At 46.5% G+C, this 18,040-nt stretch overlaps 1 protein-coding gene across 3 annotated transcripts in view; it reads right to left on the reverse strand.

The window, feature by feature from the left end:
• The window catches only part of TMEM242 (transmembrane protein 242), a 62,625-nt gene extending 48,430 nt beyond the window's left edge, over positions 1-14,195 (reverse strand). The window contains exon 1 of one of the 3 annotated variants that reach the window (XM_077283303.1): positions 13,853-14,064. In XM_077283303.1, the coding sequence (XP_077139418.1) occupies positions 13,853-13,949 (97 nt within the window). In that variant the 5' untranslated portion in view covers positions 13,950-14,064. Of the gene's footprint in view, positions 1-13,852 lie in introns of all 3 variants that reach the window. The other 2 variants (XM_077283305.1, XM_077283304.1) reach the window with 2 other exon arrangements.
• Between the last annotated feature and the right edge of the window lie 3,845 nt (positions 14,196-18,040).

Raw genomic sequence — 18,040 nt, forward strand, 5'->3', positions numbered from 1 at the left:
TCACGAAGGATCTGGAATACCATCCTGACCTGCATCACATGAGACTCCCAATCATTGGAAAAAATCAAAATATCATCCAAATACACAATCAAGAATTTATCAAGATAATTGCGGAAAATATCATGCATAAAGGACTGAAATACAGATGGAGCATTAGAAAGCCATCACCAGGTATTCAAAATGGCCTTCGGGCGTATTAAATGCTGTTTTCCATTCGTCACCCTGTTTAATACGAACAAGATTATATGCCCCACGAAGGTCAATCTTGGTAAACCAACTAGCCCCCTTAATCCTAGCAAACAGATCAGAGAGCAAAGGTAAAGGGTATTGGAATTTTACCGTGATCTTATTAAGAAGGCGATAATCAATACAGGGTCTCAAGGAGCCATCCTTCTTGGCAACAAAAAAGAATCCCGCTCCCAATGGTGACGAAGACGGCCGAATATGCCCCTTCTCCAAGGACTCCTTAACATAGCTCCGCATAGCAGTATGTTCTGGCACAGACAGGTTGAAAAGTCAGCCCTTAGGGAACTTAGAGCCTGGAATCAAGTCAATAGCACAATCACAGTCCCTATGTGGAGGAAGGGAACTGGACTTGGGCTCATCAAATACATCCTGGAAATCTGACAAAAATTCAGGAACATCAGAAGAGGGGGAAGAGGAAATTGACATTAAAGGAACGTCACTATGTACCCCTTGACAACCCCAACTAGTCACAGACATCGATTTCCAATCCAACACTGGATTGTGTACTTGTAACCATGGAAAACCCAGTACAACAACATCATGTAAATTATGCAATACCAGAAAACGACAATCTTCCTGATGTGCTGGAGCCATGCACATAGTCAGCTGAGTCCAATACTGAGGTTTATTCTTGGCCAACGGTGTAGCATCAATACCCCTCAAAGGAATAGGGCTCTGCCAAGGCTGCAAAGAAAAACCACAGCGCCTGGCAAATTCTAAGTCCATTAAGTTCAGGGCAGCGCCTGAATCCACAAATGCCATGACAGAGAAAGATGACAATGAGCAAATCAGGGTCACAGACAGGAGAAACTTAGGCTGTACAGTACTAATGGTAACAGATCTAGCGACCCTCTTAATACGCTTAGGACAATCAGAGATAGTATGGACTGAATCACCACAGTAAAAAACACAGCCCATTCTGACGTCTGTATCCCCTCTGTTCCGCTCTATTCAGAATCCTATCACATTGCATAGGCTCAGGACTCTGTTCAGAGGATGCTGCCATATGGTGCACCACTTTGCGCTCGCGCAGGCGCCGATCGATCTGAATGGCTAGAGACAGATTCGCTCAGACCAACAGGCGTGGGGAACCCCACCATAACATCTTTAAGGGCTTCAGAAAGACCCTTTCTGAAAATTGCTGCCAGAGCGTCCTCATTCTATTTAGTGAGCACAGACCATTTTCTAAATTTCTGGCAGTATAATTCTGCCGCTTCCTGACCCTGGCACAGAGCCAACAAGGTTTTTCCCGCATGATCCACAGAGTTAGGTTCATCATACAATAATCCGAGCGATTGAAAAAATTCATCTACATTAAGCAATGCCGGATCCCCTGACTCAAGGGAGAATGCCCAGTCCTGAGGGTCACCACGCAGCAGAGAAATAACTATTTTAACTTGCTGAGTGGGGTCACCAGAGGAACGGGGTTTCAGAGCAAAAAACAACTTGCAGTTATAGTTCAAAAACTTAGATCTATCCCCGTAAAACAAGTCTGGAGTAGGAATTCTAGGCTCTAAGACTGGAGTCTGAACAACATAATCTTGGATACTCTGAACTCTTGCAGCAAGCTGATCCACACGAGAAAACAAACCCTGAACATCCATGTCTGCGCCCAAATCCACCCAGAGATTAAGAGGAAGGAAAAAGACCAAACAGACTAAAGAAAAAAAAAAATGGCTCAGAACTCTTTTTCTTTTCCTTCTTTTGAGATGCATTCAACTCATTTTTGGCCAGTTGTACTGTTATGGACTGGTAATTTAGGAGCGACATGCGACTAGCTCTGGGCAGGTGGTAACTATACAGACCGCAGTTCCTGATCTTAACACAACACTAGCAGTAGCCATGGAATGTTCCTGTCACTCCCTGGACATCTCGTCACAGCCGGAGAACTAGCTACCCCTAAAGGTAGAAACAGGAAAGCTATCTTGCCTCAGAGAAAATCCCCAAAGGATAGGACAGCCCCTCACAAATATTGACTGTGAGAGGAGAAGGAAATGACATACGTAGTATGAAACAAGATTTAGCAAAGGAGGTCAATTCTAGCTAGATAGACAGTAAGGAAAGAAACACTGTGCGGTCAGTAATAAAAACTAGAAAAAGTCCACCGCAGAGATATGCAAAAATCTCCACACCTGACTAAAGGTGTGGAGGGCAAAAACTGCAGCCCAGAGCTTCCAGCTTAGCTGAATAGATCCATACTGATAAGCTGGACAAATGAGCAAAACATAGAATGTGCTGAACAATAAAGTCCACAACAAGTGGACAGCAAAAGGACAAAAGGACTTATCTTTGCTGAACTGGACAGAGTGTCAGAGAAATCCAAAAGAGCAGTGGCTCCAAGCAGGAACAATTGACAACTGGCATTGATTGAGGAATAAGGTCAGACTAAAATAGCCGAGCCAGAAAGACGATCAGTGGGAGCAGCTGCTGATGCTAAATCCAAGAAGCAGCTATACCACTCAAAACCACAGGAGGGAGCCCAAGAGCAGAATTCACAAAAGTGCTACTTACAACCACTGGAGGGAGCCCAAGAGCGAAATTCACAACAGCGGAGCCTGCAGGAGCGGTGAGGCCTGTGTGAGGCGGCGGTCATTTTACAGGCGCGCGCTCTGATGAGCACAGAGCGGCGCCAGCACCCTTCGGTCCCGGCATTTTCCCCCCTGAGCTCTGGATATAGTTTGGTGCTTGAGGGGCCAGCGACTGGACTCTGGTACACCGGGAGCCGGGGAGTTTCGATCGGCGGTACCGGTGTGGGCTGCAGTTATTACAGAGGCGCGCGCTCTGGTGAGAGGAGACGCGGCACCGAGCACTATATCTGTAGTGCTACTTGGGAGGTGGACACTCATCCTGCATTACATTGAGGGGACAAGCGGTGAGTGCTCTGGAAAATTGGGCCCCGCGTACCCCCCCATCTGAAGACACCTGCCTTACTGCTGCTAGTAATTTGGAGGGTCTGGCCCCCCTCCCCCTCTGCTGCGAACTCCCCCCCGGGCATAGAACTCTGCTGTAATCTGGGAGCAGAAGGGCCTGCTACTAGAGGTGCTCTGCATACCCAAGGCTGCCTCACAGAAATACATAGGCAGTCTCTGCCGGCTCTGCTATTTATCTGAGATTGGAACTGGACATTATTTCAGATCATAACTTTAGTTACTTTGCTGCCTCTCATTCCTGTCAGCTATGCAGCACTCCAAAGGATCAGGAACGGCTGATAGACTTAAAAAATTCGCCAGAGAGGACCCCCTGGATGGTGGACGGACCCTCAGGAATAACCCCTCACATATTCAGAGTAAAGGTCGTCCTTCTGATAGTAATGAGGAGGGGGAACAAGAGGAGTTAACCCTTAAACAGGCCTCTGAACAACTAATGCAGGCTATCTCCTTAACTAGATCCTTTCTTACTGAAAAGATAGAAGAAGATGTACACACTGAGGTGGGCCGTCTAAGACTAGATATGCAGACCATGGGAGGACGCATCTCGGAGGTGGAAACAAGAGTGTCACAAATAGAAGATACCATTACGCCCATGGAGACTAAATTGACAAAGGTGGCTGGCTCCATAAACGCCTGGAAACAAAAAGCGGATGACCTGGAGAATAGACTGCGTTAGAATAATATTCGTATTATTGGTCTACCGGAGCGCTCGGAGGGCCAACGACCTGAGGGTATGTGCACACGTCAGGATTTCTTCCAGAAATTTCCTGAAGAAAACCGGAAATTTTCTGCAAGAAATCCGCATTTTTTTTTTGCGTTTTTTTCGCTTTGTTTTAGCATTTTGCAAGCGAAATTAGCTTGCAGAATGCTAAAGTTTTCCAAGCGATCTGCAGCATCGCTTGGAAAACTGACTGACAGGTTGGTCACACTTGTCAAACATACTGTTTGACAAGTGTGACCAACTATTTACTATAGATGTTGCTTATGCAGCATCAATAGTAAAAAGATATCATGCTAATAATAAAAAAAATAAAAAAATGGTTATACTTACCCTCTGCAGACAGCCGATCTCCTCAGCGGCGTCCGTTCTTATAGATGGTGTGGTGCAGGACCTTCGATGACGTCGCGGTCACGTGACCGCGACATCGCGGTCATGTAACCGCGACGTCATCGCAGGTCCTTCACCAGACCATCTATAGGAACGGAAGCGGCAGCATGCACCGCTGAGAGGCGGGAAGACTCCGGGGGCCATCGAAGGTGAGTATATGACTATTTTTTATTTTAATTATTTTTTTTTTTTTACCAATTATACGGTGCCCAGTCCGTGGAGGAGAGTCTCCTCTCCTCCACCCTGGGTACCAACCGCACATGATCTGCTTACTTCCCGCATGGTGGGCACAGCCACATGCGGAAAGTAAGCAGATCAATGCATTCCTGGGTGTGCGGAATCCCCTCAATTCCGCAAATTTAATGAACATGTTGCTTTTTTTTCCGCGATGCGATTTTTTCGTGGAAAAAAATGCAACATTTGCACAAGAAATGCGGAAGACACTTAAAATAATGGGAGGCATATGTAAACGTTTTTATCACGTTTTTATAGCGAAAAAAACGCGAAAAATACTGAACGTGTGCACATGGCCTGAGGAGTTCCTAGAGGATTGGCTTAAGACTTCTCTGGAAGGTGAATTATCCTCAACCTTCTCTGTGGAGAGGGCCCATAGAGTCCCTACGAGGCCCCTCCCTCCAGGGGGCTCCGCCGAGACCTTTCTTGGCGCGTATTTACAATTGCAAAGATAGAGATGCTATCCTACGTCTGGCACGACAGAAGAGCCCTATTAAGTTCCACAATGCCACAATCTCGATCTTTCCGGATTTCTCCATGGAGCTTCAGAAGCAGCGGGCACGGTTCCAAGAAATTAAAAAACAACTCAGAGACCGGAATGTTGAATATTCCATGATTTATCCTGCTCGCCTGCGGGTCGTTCATGAGGGTTCCTCTATATTTTTCACTGATCCGGAGGAGGCAACTGAGTCGTTGCGGGTCCACAAGGTGTCCAATGTAAAGACATCCTAATGCACTTGAGTGGATAATTATATAGTGAAGCTTTCTATGTGGGTGTCTAACCTAACAACAATACCGAACGCTTATTTTAGAGAGGGTATCTGTTGTGAATTTATATTTTTGGCTCCCTCTAGTGGTTACTAGTGATTTGACTCTGGGAATGTCTGCCATCCCTTGTATGCTCACCTGGGTCGTTAGGTCAGGGGTGTTGCTATATAAGCTCCCTGGACCTTCAGTTCAATGCCTGGCAACGTTGTAATCAGAGCTAATCTGTTGTGCTCTTGTCTACTGATCCTGGTTCCTGCTGAATTAAGCTAAGTCTGCTTTCTTGCTTTTTGCTATTTGTTTTTGTTTGCATTTTTGTCCAGCTTGTACATAATCTGTATCCTTACCTTGCTGGAAGCTCTAGGGAGGCTGGAGTTCTCCCCCGGGCCGTTAGACGGTTCGGGGGTTCTTGAATCTCCAGTGTGGATTTTTGTTAGGGTTTTCGTTGACCATATAAGTTATCTTACTACATTCTGCTATAAGTGGGCCTCTCTTTGCTAAACCTAGTTCATCTCTGTGTTTGTCATTTCCTCTTACCTCACCGTTATTATTTGTGGGGGGCTTGTATCATACTTTTGGGGTCTATTCTCTGGAGGCAAGAGAGGTCTTTGTTTTCCTCTTCTAGGGGTAGTTAGTCCTCCGGCTGGCGCGAGACATCTAGCGACCAACGTAGGCATGTTCCCCGGCTACTTCTAGTGTTGGCGTTAGGAGTAGATATATGGTCAACCCAGTTACCACTGCCCTATGAGCTGGATTTTTGTACGTCGCAGACTTACTTGTTCCTCTGAGACCCTCGCCATTGGGGTCATAACAGGTATCCCCGTTTTCACTAGATAATAGGAGCATGGGACGACGCTCCTACAATGTTTGGTTTTTGGTTTGTTTTTCTTTCTATGTTTGTTTTATCTGTTATGTAGGTAGAAATCGCCGCCAGTGGATCTCTCGACCTCTATGTGTTATCCTTAGGCCCTTCCCAGACAACATTGTTTATTATATTTTGACGAGTGAGCATGGGGTCTGAAATAATATATATGACCTGGAACGTGCGGGGTATTAAAACTCCCCGGAAAAAGATTAAGGTATTTTCACAGATCAAGCGCTATCACCCACACATCGTAGCGTTGGTTGAGACACATTTGACTAGGGACACGGCCCGGTGTGTACAGAAACCATGGGTGCAGTGGTCCACACATGCGTTCCACACTAATTATTCAAGAGGGGTTTCACTGTTAATTCACAGGGACATTAGATGGGAGATGAGGGAGGCTAAGAGGGATTCTGAAGGTCGATTCGTCTTTGTACACGCATTAATTAATTCTCGTGAATACGTCATATTATGTGTTTACAACCCTCCTCCAGCTAATCTATTAATACTACGGATGGCAATGAGCTTCGCCCTAAGCTATCCGGATGCAAATGTCATATGCATGGGAGATTTCAATCTGGTCATGGACGCCCACTTGGATAGGCTGAGACTGGGTGACGATATAGCGGGGGAACTCTCCTCTCAAGACTCCATCCCCATTGGCTTTATTTATGGAGGGGTAGTGGTTGGTTGGATATGTGGAGAACGCGCCACCCGGGGGTAAAAGGTTATACCTGTCACTCATCTACCAGACGTTCCCTCTCTCGCCTGGATTATATATTTGGATCCGAAGGGTTGGCAAGATGGGTGGATAGGGTTGAACATGGCAATAGGGGAATTTCTGAACACAGCCCGGTTATTCTTAAACTTAAATTTGGACACTCAAATAGCGGCATAGTGTGGAAATTGAATCCATTTTGGCTTAAGTTAATAGATTCCAATGATAGAACTGTGGACCAGTTGAATGGCTTTATTTTATCCCACCCGGAACCCCAAAACACTAATCTATTCTGGGATACCCTTAAGGCATATCTAAGGGGGTGTCTATCTTCTACAATATCTTACATAAAAAAGGGTGACTTCGAGGGAGGATGACGAGATGGAACAACGATTAAAAGATTCGGAGTCTGCATATATATCTGATCCAACTAATGGTAATAGACTTGAGTGGTTAACTTCCCAGAGGTTATATGTTCAGCATACAGACACTAAATCTAAGCGTAAATTATTTTTTACCCGTCAATCCTTTTTTGAATTGGGAAACCAGGCTAGCAAATTTTGGGCTTTTCTGGTACGCCAACATAATGTCTCCAATACTATACTACAGATTCGAACACCAGACGGATCATTGGTGTCCTCGACTGAGGAGATACTTCGCTGCTTTCACGATTATTATAAGTCGCTATATACATCTAAGTGTGACTTTGATATTCAGGAAAACCTGGATTATTTATCGGATGTAACATTTCCCCTACTGACCTCGGCTCAGCGAGCCTTTATGGACGCGGAGTTAACCCTGGAGGAGGTTGAACATGCTTTGATGGATATGGCCTCTGGCCCAGACGGGTTTCCCATTGAATTATACAGGAAATATCATGATATACTGGCACCACTTTTGTTGAGGGTGTTTCGGGGGGTGTGGGAGGAGGCTTCTATGCCCGACACGTTCTACGAAGCAAACATTATTGTACTCAAAAAGGAAGGGAAGGACCCATTGGAGTGTGGATCTTATAGGCCTATCTCACTAGTAAATGTAGACTATAAAATCTTTACTAAAATCCTAGCTACAAGACTAAATTCGATTATATTAGACCTTATACATCCAGACCAAACGGGTATTATGCCGGGTAAAAATACTTCGATTAACATCAGACGGGTCCAATCAGTAGTCCAATATAGCTCATTGGAACAAGATAACTCCTGGGCACTGGCATCATTGGATGCGGCCAAAGCCTTTAACTCTCTTGAGTGGCCCTTCCTATTAGCATTTTTTTAAAAATACGGTTTTGGGGATAAATTCTTGAAGTGGGTAGGTTTATTATATATGAAACCCAAGGCCTGTATAATTGTTAACGGCTCCATCTCTAAATCTTTTTCATTGTACAGAGGGACCCACCAGGGGTGTCCCCTCTCCCCGGCCCCCTTTGCCCTCGCAATAGAGGCTCTGGCGATACGTGTAAGGTCCTCTGCCGACATTAAAGGCATAAATATAGCTGGTCGTGTGGACACCATTGGTCTATATGCTGACGACATGGTGATATTTATGGATAAGGCGGAGGTAACACTACCGCAGGTAATCGCTACTGTAGACAAATTCAGTAGACACTCAGGCCTATACATAAATTGGGACAAATCAGCATTGATGTCTCTCTCCCATATTCCGACACCCGGCCTTGGGACCCTTTCCTCCCTCCCTATTGTACCTAGCTTTAAATACCTGGGTATACATATTTCTCGATGTAGTAGATCTGATCTACAACTTAATATATTCCCGTTGTTAGAATTAGTTAAATCTAAATTTGCAGCTTGGAGCAAACTTCCGTTGTCTGTAGCCGGCCGTGTCAACTTAATCAAAATGATACTGCTCCCTAAGCTCTGTTATTGTCTTCAATACAGTGCGGTGCTAATCCCTAAATTCTTCTTTACAAGTCTGAATTCTCAAATCACATCTTTCATATGGGGGAAATCCAGGCCCAAACTGCCAAGAGTGTGCAAAGCAGTCATCAAAGCAAAAGGTGGCTACTTTGAAGAACCTAGAATATTAGACATAATTTAAGTTGTTTCACACTTGTTTAAGTATATAAATCCAAATGTCTGAAACTTGTCTGAGCAAATGACTGCAGGACTTAATTTGCTCAACAACAGTATTCTTGAGTTGCACATACATCTGGATAGGATCCATTCAGATGCAAGTAAAATCACCAAACTACTAATTTTTCCAGGCAGTACTTGAGCGCACAGACAAGCTATCTCCTGATCAGCAGATGCATGTAATGCAAGCCTGCCAGTTTGCCCTAGCGCATGTTACCTCCCAATCCCCTCCACCCGCCCCGGTAGTTCCTCCACCACCTGCCCCCCTCCAGCCACTGTCCCTCCTCCCCCTCCTATACAATACCAGCACTCTGCCCCGTACCACTTCCCAACCACATCACCTGCGCCTTCACTCCCTGCCCACTGTCTCCTTCCACACCCATCATGCCCCCAACACAAGCCTCTTCTCCACCCACCACCTCTTCTGCCTCCCAATACCTCCACCCCACCCCTCAAACTATCCAAAATCCCAACACTACTCCCGCTTTTATGTCCACACGTTCTATTTCTTTCTCCACCCCTTCACCTTCTGTTCTTCCTCCTGATCCATCACCACCACAATCCTCTCTCCACACTCCCACTGTCAAAGTGTCGCAATCTGACAGCCCCTCCTGTATTATCTCCACACACTATTTAAATTTATGAAAATTTTGTAAATAAAACAGTTTTTTGGTTTTAAAATTTTTGTCTTTCATTGATTAAATTATAAGGTCAAATACTTTGGGTGAAAGAAGCACAATACTTTGGGTAAAACCCAACCAGGTACAATACTTTGGGTAAAAAATAAAAAAATAAAAAGAAGGTCAAATACTTTGGGCAATAAGGTCCAAGACAAATTTTTCACACTCACCCTGCCAGTCTACTCTTCCTTGAAGTAAAATAAAGTATTCAGCAAATTTGTCCATCATTCTGGAAACTGACACAGAACTTCTATAAATAGTGTTCTGATAATCAGGCAAGGTGGTTTCTTCAAAGTGGTCAATGTAAATCTGTTCCTTGCATATAACAAAATTGTGCAGGACCACACAAGCTTTAACCACCTTGTAAACAGTGTCAGTCTTCAGGTTGATAGCGGTTAACAGAACTCGCCATTTTGCTGTTAGAATCTCAAAAGCGCACTCCACCATTCTCCGTGCTCGTGTTAGTCGGTAATTAAAAATTCTTTTAGTTGGCGTCAATCCACTACTTGAGTAAGGCTTAAGCAGGTGTTCTGAGGGTGGAAGGCTTCATCTCCAACACATACAAAAGGCATTGGCAGCCCCGAGGTTTCAGGCGGCGGTCTTGGTGGTGGAAATTGGAATGTGTTTCCATAGAGATGAAGCCCCATTGCAGATACTTTAAATACTTGGGAATCATTGGAGCGGCCATAGGCCCCAATATCGACAGCTATAAATTTGTATTCTGCGTCTGCGATGGCCATGGGCACAATGAGAAATATTTTTTGTAGTTAAAAAAAATTCAGATCCAGATGCAACAGGTTTCACAACGCAGAAATGTTTCCCGTCCACTGCACCCAAGCAATGGGGAAACTGACAAATTTGTTGGAATTTTTCGGCAATCTCCAGCCAACTCTCCGTTGTGGGATGCGGTATAAGCTCGCCATGTAGAGAGCCCCACAATGCATGGCACGTGTGCTTCACAATTCCCGATATTGTAGAAATCCCAAGTCTGAACTGAAAATGTAGTAACGAAAGGGATTCTCCAGTTGCAAGGAATCTGTGAAAAAAAGCAAGACAAAAATTAGTACAAAATACCAGCAACAACATTACAGTTATAAGTGTGCTTTAACAGCAGGAGAAACAATAAAAATGGCTTACCGAAGAGTCACAATCAGATGCTCCGGTGGTGAAACTGAGAAGAGGCAATATGTATCACTTCTTGCTATGAGGTGTCCAATCCGCTCCAACAACAAGTCGAAGTTCTCTGCTTTCATCCGCACGTATCTGAAAAACTTCTCGGGGTTTCCTCATAACTCCATGTATAAAGTAGAAAGAACCCCACGCGTCATTCTCTATGCTGTTATTGGGCGAATCCAAAAATACTGACACATGATGCACTGCTGTCTCTCTCGCGCCTTCTCCAGAAAAATCGCTTTCAAATGATTTGCCTCAAAAGTGAAATCCACAGATTTTCAGAATGTTTGCCATCACGCCTTCCATCTTTGCAACTTGCTCCTCTACAATCTGGCAAAGATGGGCTGTAGGAACACTGCATATATGGGTTTTCAGTAAATAAATCACGCTTGGTAGCCTCCCATGGGAGTTTCTAAAAACCGGATCCGTTGTAAAACGGATTAAAAAACGGATGAAACGGATGCAAAACAGATGGGACGGATCCGGTTTTTAGCTGGATCCGCTAGATGGTTCCGGCGAAAAACCGGATCCGTCGCATCAGTTTTCCACAATTTGTGCCGGATCTGTTGCTCCGGCTTGACGCCAGATTTAGCCTGAGGGCAAAAACCTGGTGTAAAAGGGGCCTTGGAAAACAATCACAGCATGCTGCAAGTGTCTCTGCAAATCAGACCACGCACAATTGTACAAGTCTATGGGTGCATGTAAAACAATGGAGTGCAGTCCGATGTACGCACCCAGAGACAATGGAGATGGAGAAATTAAGCTCTCCATCTTCTCCGCACCCATGATATAATTCTGTCATGCGAGAGAATTGTACCACTCTAATATGACACTCTGTTCAAATTCTGACAGCTTGAGCTGAGCGTCATTAGTATAACCAGCCCCATCCTCTTGCGTGAGAGAATATACACTAGTGTGAGCATGGCCTTAAAATAAGCTCTGGCCAGACACAAATTTTGAAGTCCCCATCTAATGGAGTTTAAACTCCATAAAAGGAGGAAGCCATGGTCGTATGTGACTCTCCCTGTTGTAAATTTAAAGCGGCTGTCCACTACTCGGACAACCTCTTCTGAATCCCTATGTTCCCCACTCAGTAAAATAATAACACTTATACTCACCTCCAGTGCCACTCCAGCGGCACTGGCTCTTTCCAGGGCTCGCATGACTTCGTTATGTGAAGCGAGAGCCGATTGGCCTCAGGGACCTCATGACATAATGTCACATGATCCCCAGGAGAGTTAAAGGGAACCCATCATCCCCCCAGGCGTTTGTAACAAAAGCTGCAATAATCGCTTTTGAAGTTTGTCCCTCATACCTGTGAAATCGTCTCGGGGGCAGGTCTTTCTTCCCCGAATCCAGACGTCTCACAGCCATCAATCATGGCCTCTGCACGCTGGGCGCCGCCTCCTCTCCTTCATTAACGTCCCAGGCGCCTGCGCTGTAAGTTCGAAGGGCAGCGCAGGCGCCGGGGTCGCCAATGAAGGAGAGGAGGCGGCGCCCGGCACGCAGAGGCCATGATTGACGGCTGAAAGGAGACTGGATTCGGGGGGGGAAAGACCTGCCCCCGGGACGATTTCACAGGTATCAGGGACAAACTTCAAAAGCGATTATTGCAGCAGTGCCATGGACCCAAACTAAAAGAGCCACCTTGTCAGAATGCAGCATCAGTGCAGCACAAGGTGGCTCTTTTAGTTACAAACGCCTGGGGGGGGGGTGACAAGTTCCCTTTAATGCCGACACGACTGGAACAGCAAGGGAGATCAGTATAAATGGGTTATTTACCTGGAGGGAAGCAAGGATTCAGAAATGATTGTCGGAGTAGTGGACAGCCCTTTTAATTATAACTAAAATTGAAAGCTATAAACATAGACAACCACATTTTATTTGTTTTACATCTTTCTGGAGTGTCAAATGGATCATCCTTATTCTTGTAATATTTATGGGTGACACCTAGATGACTGCGTACCATTTTCCCCTGATATCAGTTACTCTACATATAGGCTGCCACGTGCAGACAAGCAAGTCTGTGACAAAATGGCTGGGCCAACACAGAAAGTCATTATGGGCCATATACGGCCCCTGGGCTGCAGGTTGTGGATCCCTAGAATAAAGGTAGAAGGGTTGGACATGCCATCAATATCTAATCGGTGGTAGTCCATCCATAGTCCTACTATATGCTAGGACACAATGCCAGCTCAGCTGGGGTGTCCCCTGTACTCGGATCTTTCCAAAGCCGTTTTATGCGCACGCACGCACGCACGCACGCACGCACGCACGCACGCACGCACACACCCTGGAGGTGTTTTCATGCCATTTCTCACTGCCTTTGTGATTTGTTCAATATGCTGCAGCTGGTTACAGTGATATTTAGTAAAGATTTTGTACACAGCGCTGTGGTCTTTTGGAGACAGATGTCACATTGCCTCCTGTATGTATTGTCGGAAAACCACTTGATAACGGGCACCAGAACAACTTGTCAGAAAATACCATTGGGGGGCTGGTGAGTCTGGCTGCCGTGGTGGGCTCTGACAGAAGCCTGCTGCTGAGGAGAATAGTCAATGAACTAAGTGTATTATGTTCTGTACTGTGGCCACGTTATGTCTCACTAGCACATTATTAGAAAACAGGCATGTATTTTATTCAGACTCTATTCGCTTCCAGGTTACACTGTGTGAGACGGGTGGGCAGCTCAATCCCACATGGTTATATCAGGGGTGCGACCGCCTCACAGGGGGCGGTCTCTGACAGGCTCACAAGCCATTATTAGCAGCTGAATGTCAGCTCACTGCTAGTCTCCTGCTGCACTGCACACAGGACTCACTGCACACAGGACTCACTGCACACAGGACTCACTGCACACAGGACTCACTGCACACAGGACTCACTGCACACAGGACTCACTGCACACAGGACTCACTGCACACAGGACTCACTGCACACAGGACTCACTGCACACAGGACTCACTGCACACAGGACTCACTGCACACAGGACTCACTGCACACAGGACTCACTGCACACAGGACTCACTGCACACACACCTCTTAGGAGCTGCAGCTTCTCTTCCTGCTCGTCAGCCGGTTGCTCAGAGCCGGAGTCCCAACGCTTCTCCGCCCGCACAGCTCCCTGTGCCTCCATTTTAGCTTCAGTAGCACATGACGTGCGGTAACGACTAGAGCGGAGTTGATTTCTTGAGGTAAAGAGGATGTCACGGGAAGGGGCGGAACCTCCTTCAGTCAGTGATGGGCAGTCCGGCTCAGCTCACCATGAAGAGGCGGCTCTTTCCACTCAGGAACCAGCTTTTTTTTTTTTTTTAAATAGAAATTCGTTACACTGTCATCGTTCCAGGTCTTTGCTTGTAAAGGGAGAGCCTCATTATACACCTGTATAAGTATCTAGTGAAGCAGTAAAGACTTTTTTTTTAGTGTTGCTGTTTCCGCAGATTGTCAGCTCTTGTGGACAGGGCCCCTGCTACTCGGTTGTAGTCTTAGGCTACTTTCACACTAGCCTATGCTAGTCGCACGTCGCTATGCGACATTGCAGCGCACCGACGCACAGTGTGGAAGCGCCGCACAACGGGGGGCAGCGGATGCTGTTTTTCAGCGCATCCGCTGCCCCATTGTGAGGAGCGGGGAGGCGGGGGCGGAGTTCCAGCCGCGCATGCGCGGTCAGAAATGCTGCAGACGACGCACCAAAAAACGTTACATGCAACGTTTTTAGGTGGCGACGGTCCGACGCAACCGTCGCACGACGGTTGCGACGTGTGGCAATGCGTCGCACTGCGTCGCTAATGCAAGTCAATGGAGAAAAAATGCATTCTGCAAGCACTTTTGCAGGATGCGTTTTTTCTTCAAAACGACGCATAGCGACGTGCAGTGCACGACGCTGTGAAAGTAGCCTTAGGCTGTGTGCACACGATGCGGAATTGGGGCGGATACTCAGCGGATTTTTCCACGCAGAAACGCTGCAGTTCCGCAATGTGATTTACAGTAGAATGTAAATCAATTGGGGAACAAAAAACCTGTGCTAATGGTGTGGAAAAATCCGCACTGAATCCTATGAAATGTGGAGCCGCATATTCATCGCTGTAATGAGCGGTACCACGTGACCGCTCATACAGGACAAGCTGCGGCGCTGAGAGGAAGCATCGCGGGAGCTGGGTGAGTATTTTAATGCCAGCGGGCGGGCGCACAGGGGGTGGGAGGCGGCAGGTGACAAGGAACTTTATTTTCAAGACAAAAAAAATAAAAAAAACATGATTTTTCATTCCTTCTCTCCAGCGAACGCTGCTGGAGAGAAGGAATGAATGCCGGCTTCAGCACCACACGCTGGGGACAGCGCTTAACTCTAGCGCTGTCTCCTGCACTGTCTGTGTGGTCCTCAGTCGGCATACGGGTGGCATACGGACAGCATCCATGTGCGGTACGTGTTTACTGACACACGGTCCGTGAAAACACGCTGACATGTACAGAGACACATTGATTTTAATGTGTCTACGTGAGTCAGTGTCTCTGGTACGTGAGAAAACTGTCACCACACGTACAGGAGCCACTGACGTGTGAAACAGGCCTCAAAAAGTTTATTAACTCTTCAGGTGCTTCACAGCAGCAGAAGCAACATGGAAGGAAAAAATGAACATTTAACTTTTTAGTCACAAAAATGATCTTTTAGCAACAATTTTTCCAGTTCACCACCTGACAGCACCATTGGAGGACGTCCTTCTTACCCTCAGTGGGACAGGAACAACAAGCGGTTAAAAGGACCCTCCCCACTCCACCCACCAGTGTTTTTCCTGTCCCACTGCAGATAGGAACGGCAAGCGTATCCTCCGACGGTGCTGTGCATATGGTGGGGATCGGGGGGCCCAGCCTTTCCCTTCCCTGCCGCAAGACATCTGCGGCTGATACCTGCTGTGGGGGGTCCCTCAGCCTCCCCAGTGTAGCGCTGCTCCTGGGGTCGGGTCCGCTTCCTCCGTATGGGGGCTCTTGGTCCGGGTGCCTGTCTGCCGGGGAGTCAGGGCGGTGGTCGCTTCCAGCACGCGACCAGCTCCAGCGTGCGGACGCAGCTTCACCAGAGACCGCTTCCAAGCGGCCACTTCCGGGTCCAGCGGCTGCATCACTTCCGGCCGCGTCACTTCCGGTCGCGGCCAGCGTGGGAGAATGGCGCCGGCAGCAGCGCTGGCCTCAGTGAGGAGTACAGCGCGGTCAACCGCCTTCCTGATTGCCATCACATCAGCTAAAAGGCTGGGAGAGATGCAGGCTCTTTCCATCCAGAACCCATATCTTCAGATCTTTGACGACAGGATAGTCTTAAGACTTAACCCAGCTTTCCTCCCCAAGGTAGTTTCCTCAACCAATATAAATCAGGAGATAATCCTTCCTTCATTCTGCCAACACCCTAGAAACGCAAAGGAAGGGGTCTACCATAACCTTGACGTTAGGGAGACTGTTCTAAAATATCTGGTGGCGACGGAAAGTTGGAGACAGGACACTAACTTGTTTGTACAGTACAGTGGCCCAAATAGGGGTTGTAAGGCAGCAAAATCAACCATTGCTAGGTGGATCAAAACCATGATAAACCTAGCATATACAGACCAAGGGAAAGATCCCCCGGATATTCTTAGAGCCCATTCAACCCGAGCTATCTCTACATCATGGGCAGAGAAGGGGGGAGCCTCAGCTGAGCAAATCTGTAGAGCGGCGACTTGGACCAGTCTTTCTACCTTTGCTAGACACTATAAGTTAAATGTCGCATCAGATCAGTTAGCCTTTGGTAGAAAAGTATTACATGCAGTAGTCCCACCCTAGTTAAACATCCTTTGGTATTTCTCCAATGGTGCTGTCAGGTGGTGAACTGGAAAACGGTAATTAGTTCTTACCGGTAATTGTATTTCCAGGAATCCACCTGACAGCACTACTAGTTCCCTCCCACTGCAAGTTTATACTATTAACTAATGTGATGTAACATTGGTGTATAACTGTTAATAAACTCTTTTTGCATCCATCCAGATGTGGTACTTAGAAAATCACTGGTGGGTGGAGTGGGGAGGGTCCTTTTAACCGCTTGTTGTTCCTGTCCCACTGAGGGTAAGAAGGACGTCCTCAAATGGTGCTGTCAGGTGGATTCCTGGAAATACAATTACCGGTAAGAACTAATTACCGTTTTTTATTTTCCCAAGGGTAAAAACAGAAACTGGACCCCAAAAGTTATTGTACAATTTATCTGGAGTACGCCGATACTCCATATGTGGGGGGGAACCACTGGTTGGGCGCACGGCAGGGCTCGGAAGGGAAGGAGCGCAATTTGACTTTTTCAATGAAAAATTGGCTCCAATCTTTAGCGGACACCATGTCGCGTTTGGAGAACCCCTGTGTGCCTTAGCATTGGAGCTCCCCCACAAGTGACCCCATTTTGGAAACTAGACCCCCCAAGGAGCTTATCTGGATGCATAGTGAGCACTTAAGAACCCCCGGGTGCTTCACAAATTGATCCGTAAAAACGAAAAAGTACTTTTTTTTTTCACAAAAAATTTCTTTTAGCCTCAATTTTTTCATTTTCACATGGGCAACATAAAATGGATCCTAAAATGTGTTGGGCAATTTCTCCTCCGTACACCGATACCTACATGTGGTTACAAACCACGGTTTGTGCACACGGCAAGGCTCGGAAGGGAAGGAGCGGCATTTGACTTTTGAATGAAAAATTAGCTCCAATCATTAGCGGACACCATGTCGTGTTTGGAGAGCCCGTTTACCTAAAGATTGGAGCTCCCCCACAAGTGACCCCATTTTAGAAACTAGACCCCCCAAGGAACTTATCTAGATGCATAGTGAGCACTTTGAACCCCCAGGTGCTTCACTAATTGATCCGTAAATATGAAAATGTACTTTTTTTTTTTTTTCTTTTCACAAAAAATTTCTTTAGCCTCAATTTGTTCATTTCCACAAGGCAGCAGGATAAAATGGATCCTAAAATTTATTGGGCAATTTCTCCTGAGTACACTGATACCTCACATGTGGGGGTAAACCACTGTTTGGGCACACGGCAGGGCTCGGAAGGGAAGGAGCGCCATTTGACTTTTTGAATTAAAAATTAGCTCCAATCGTTAGCGGACACCATGTCGCGTTTGGAGAGCCCCTGTGTGCTTAAACATTGGAGCTCCCCCACAAGTGACCCCATTTTGAAAACTAGACCTCCCATGGAACTAATCTAGATGTGCGGTGACCACT

This window comes from Ranitomeya variabilis, chromosome 2, assembly GCF_051348905.1.
Source record: "Ranitomeya variabilis isolate aRanVar5 chromosome 2, aRanVar5.hap1, whole genome shotgun sequence".
In the NCBI taxonomy this organism is placed as follows: Eukaryota; Metazoa; Chordata; class Amphibia; order Anura; family Dendrobatidae; genus Ranitomeya; species Ranitomeya variabilis.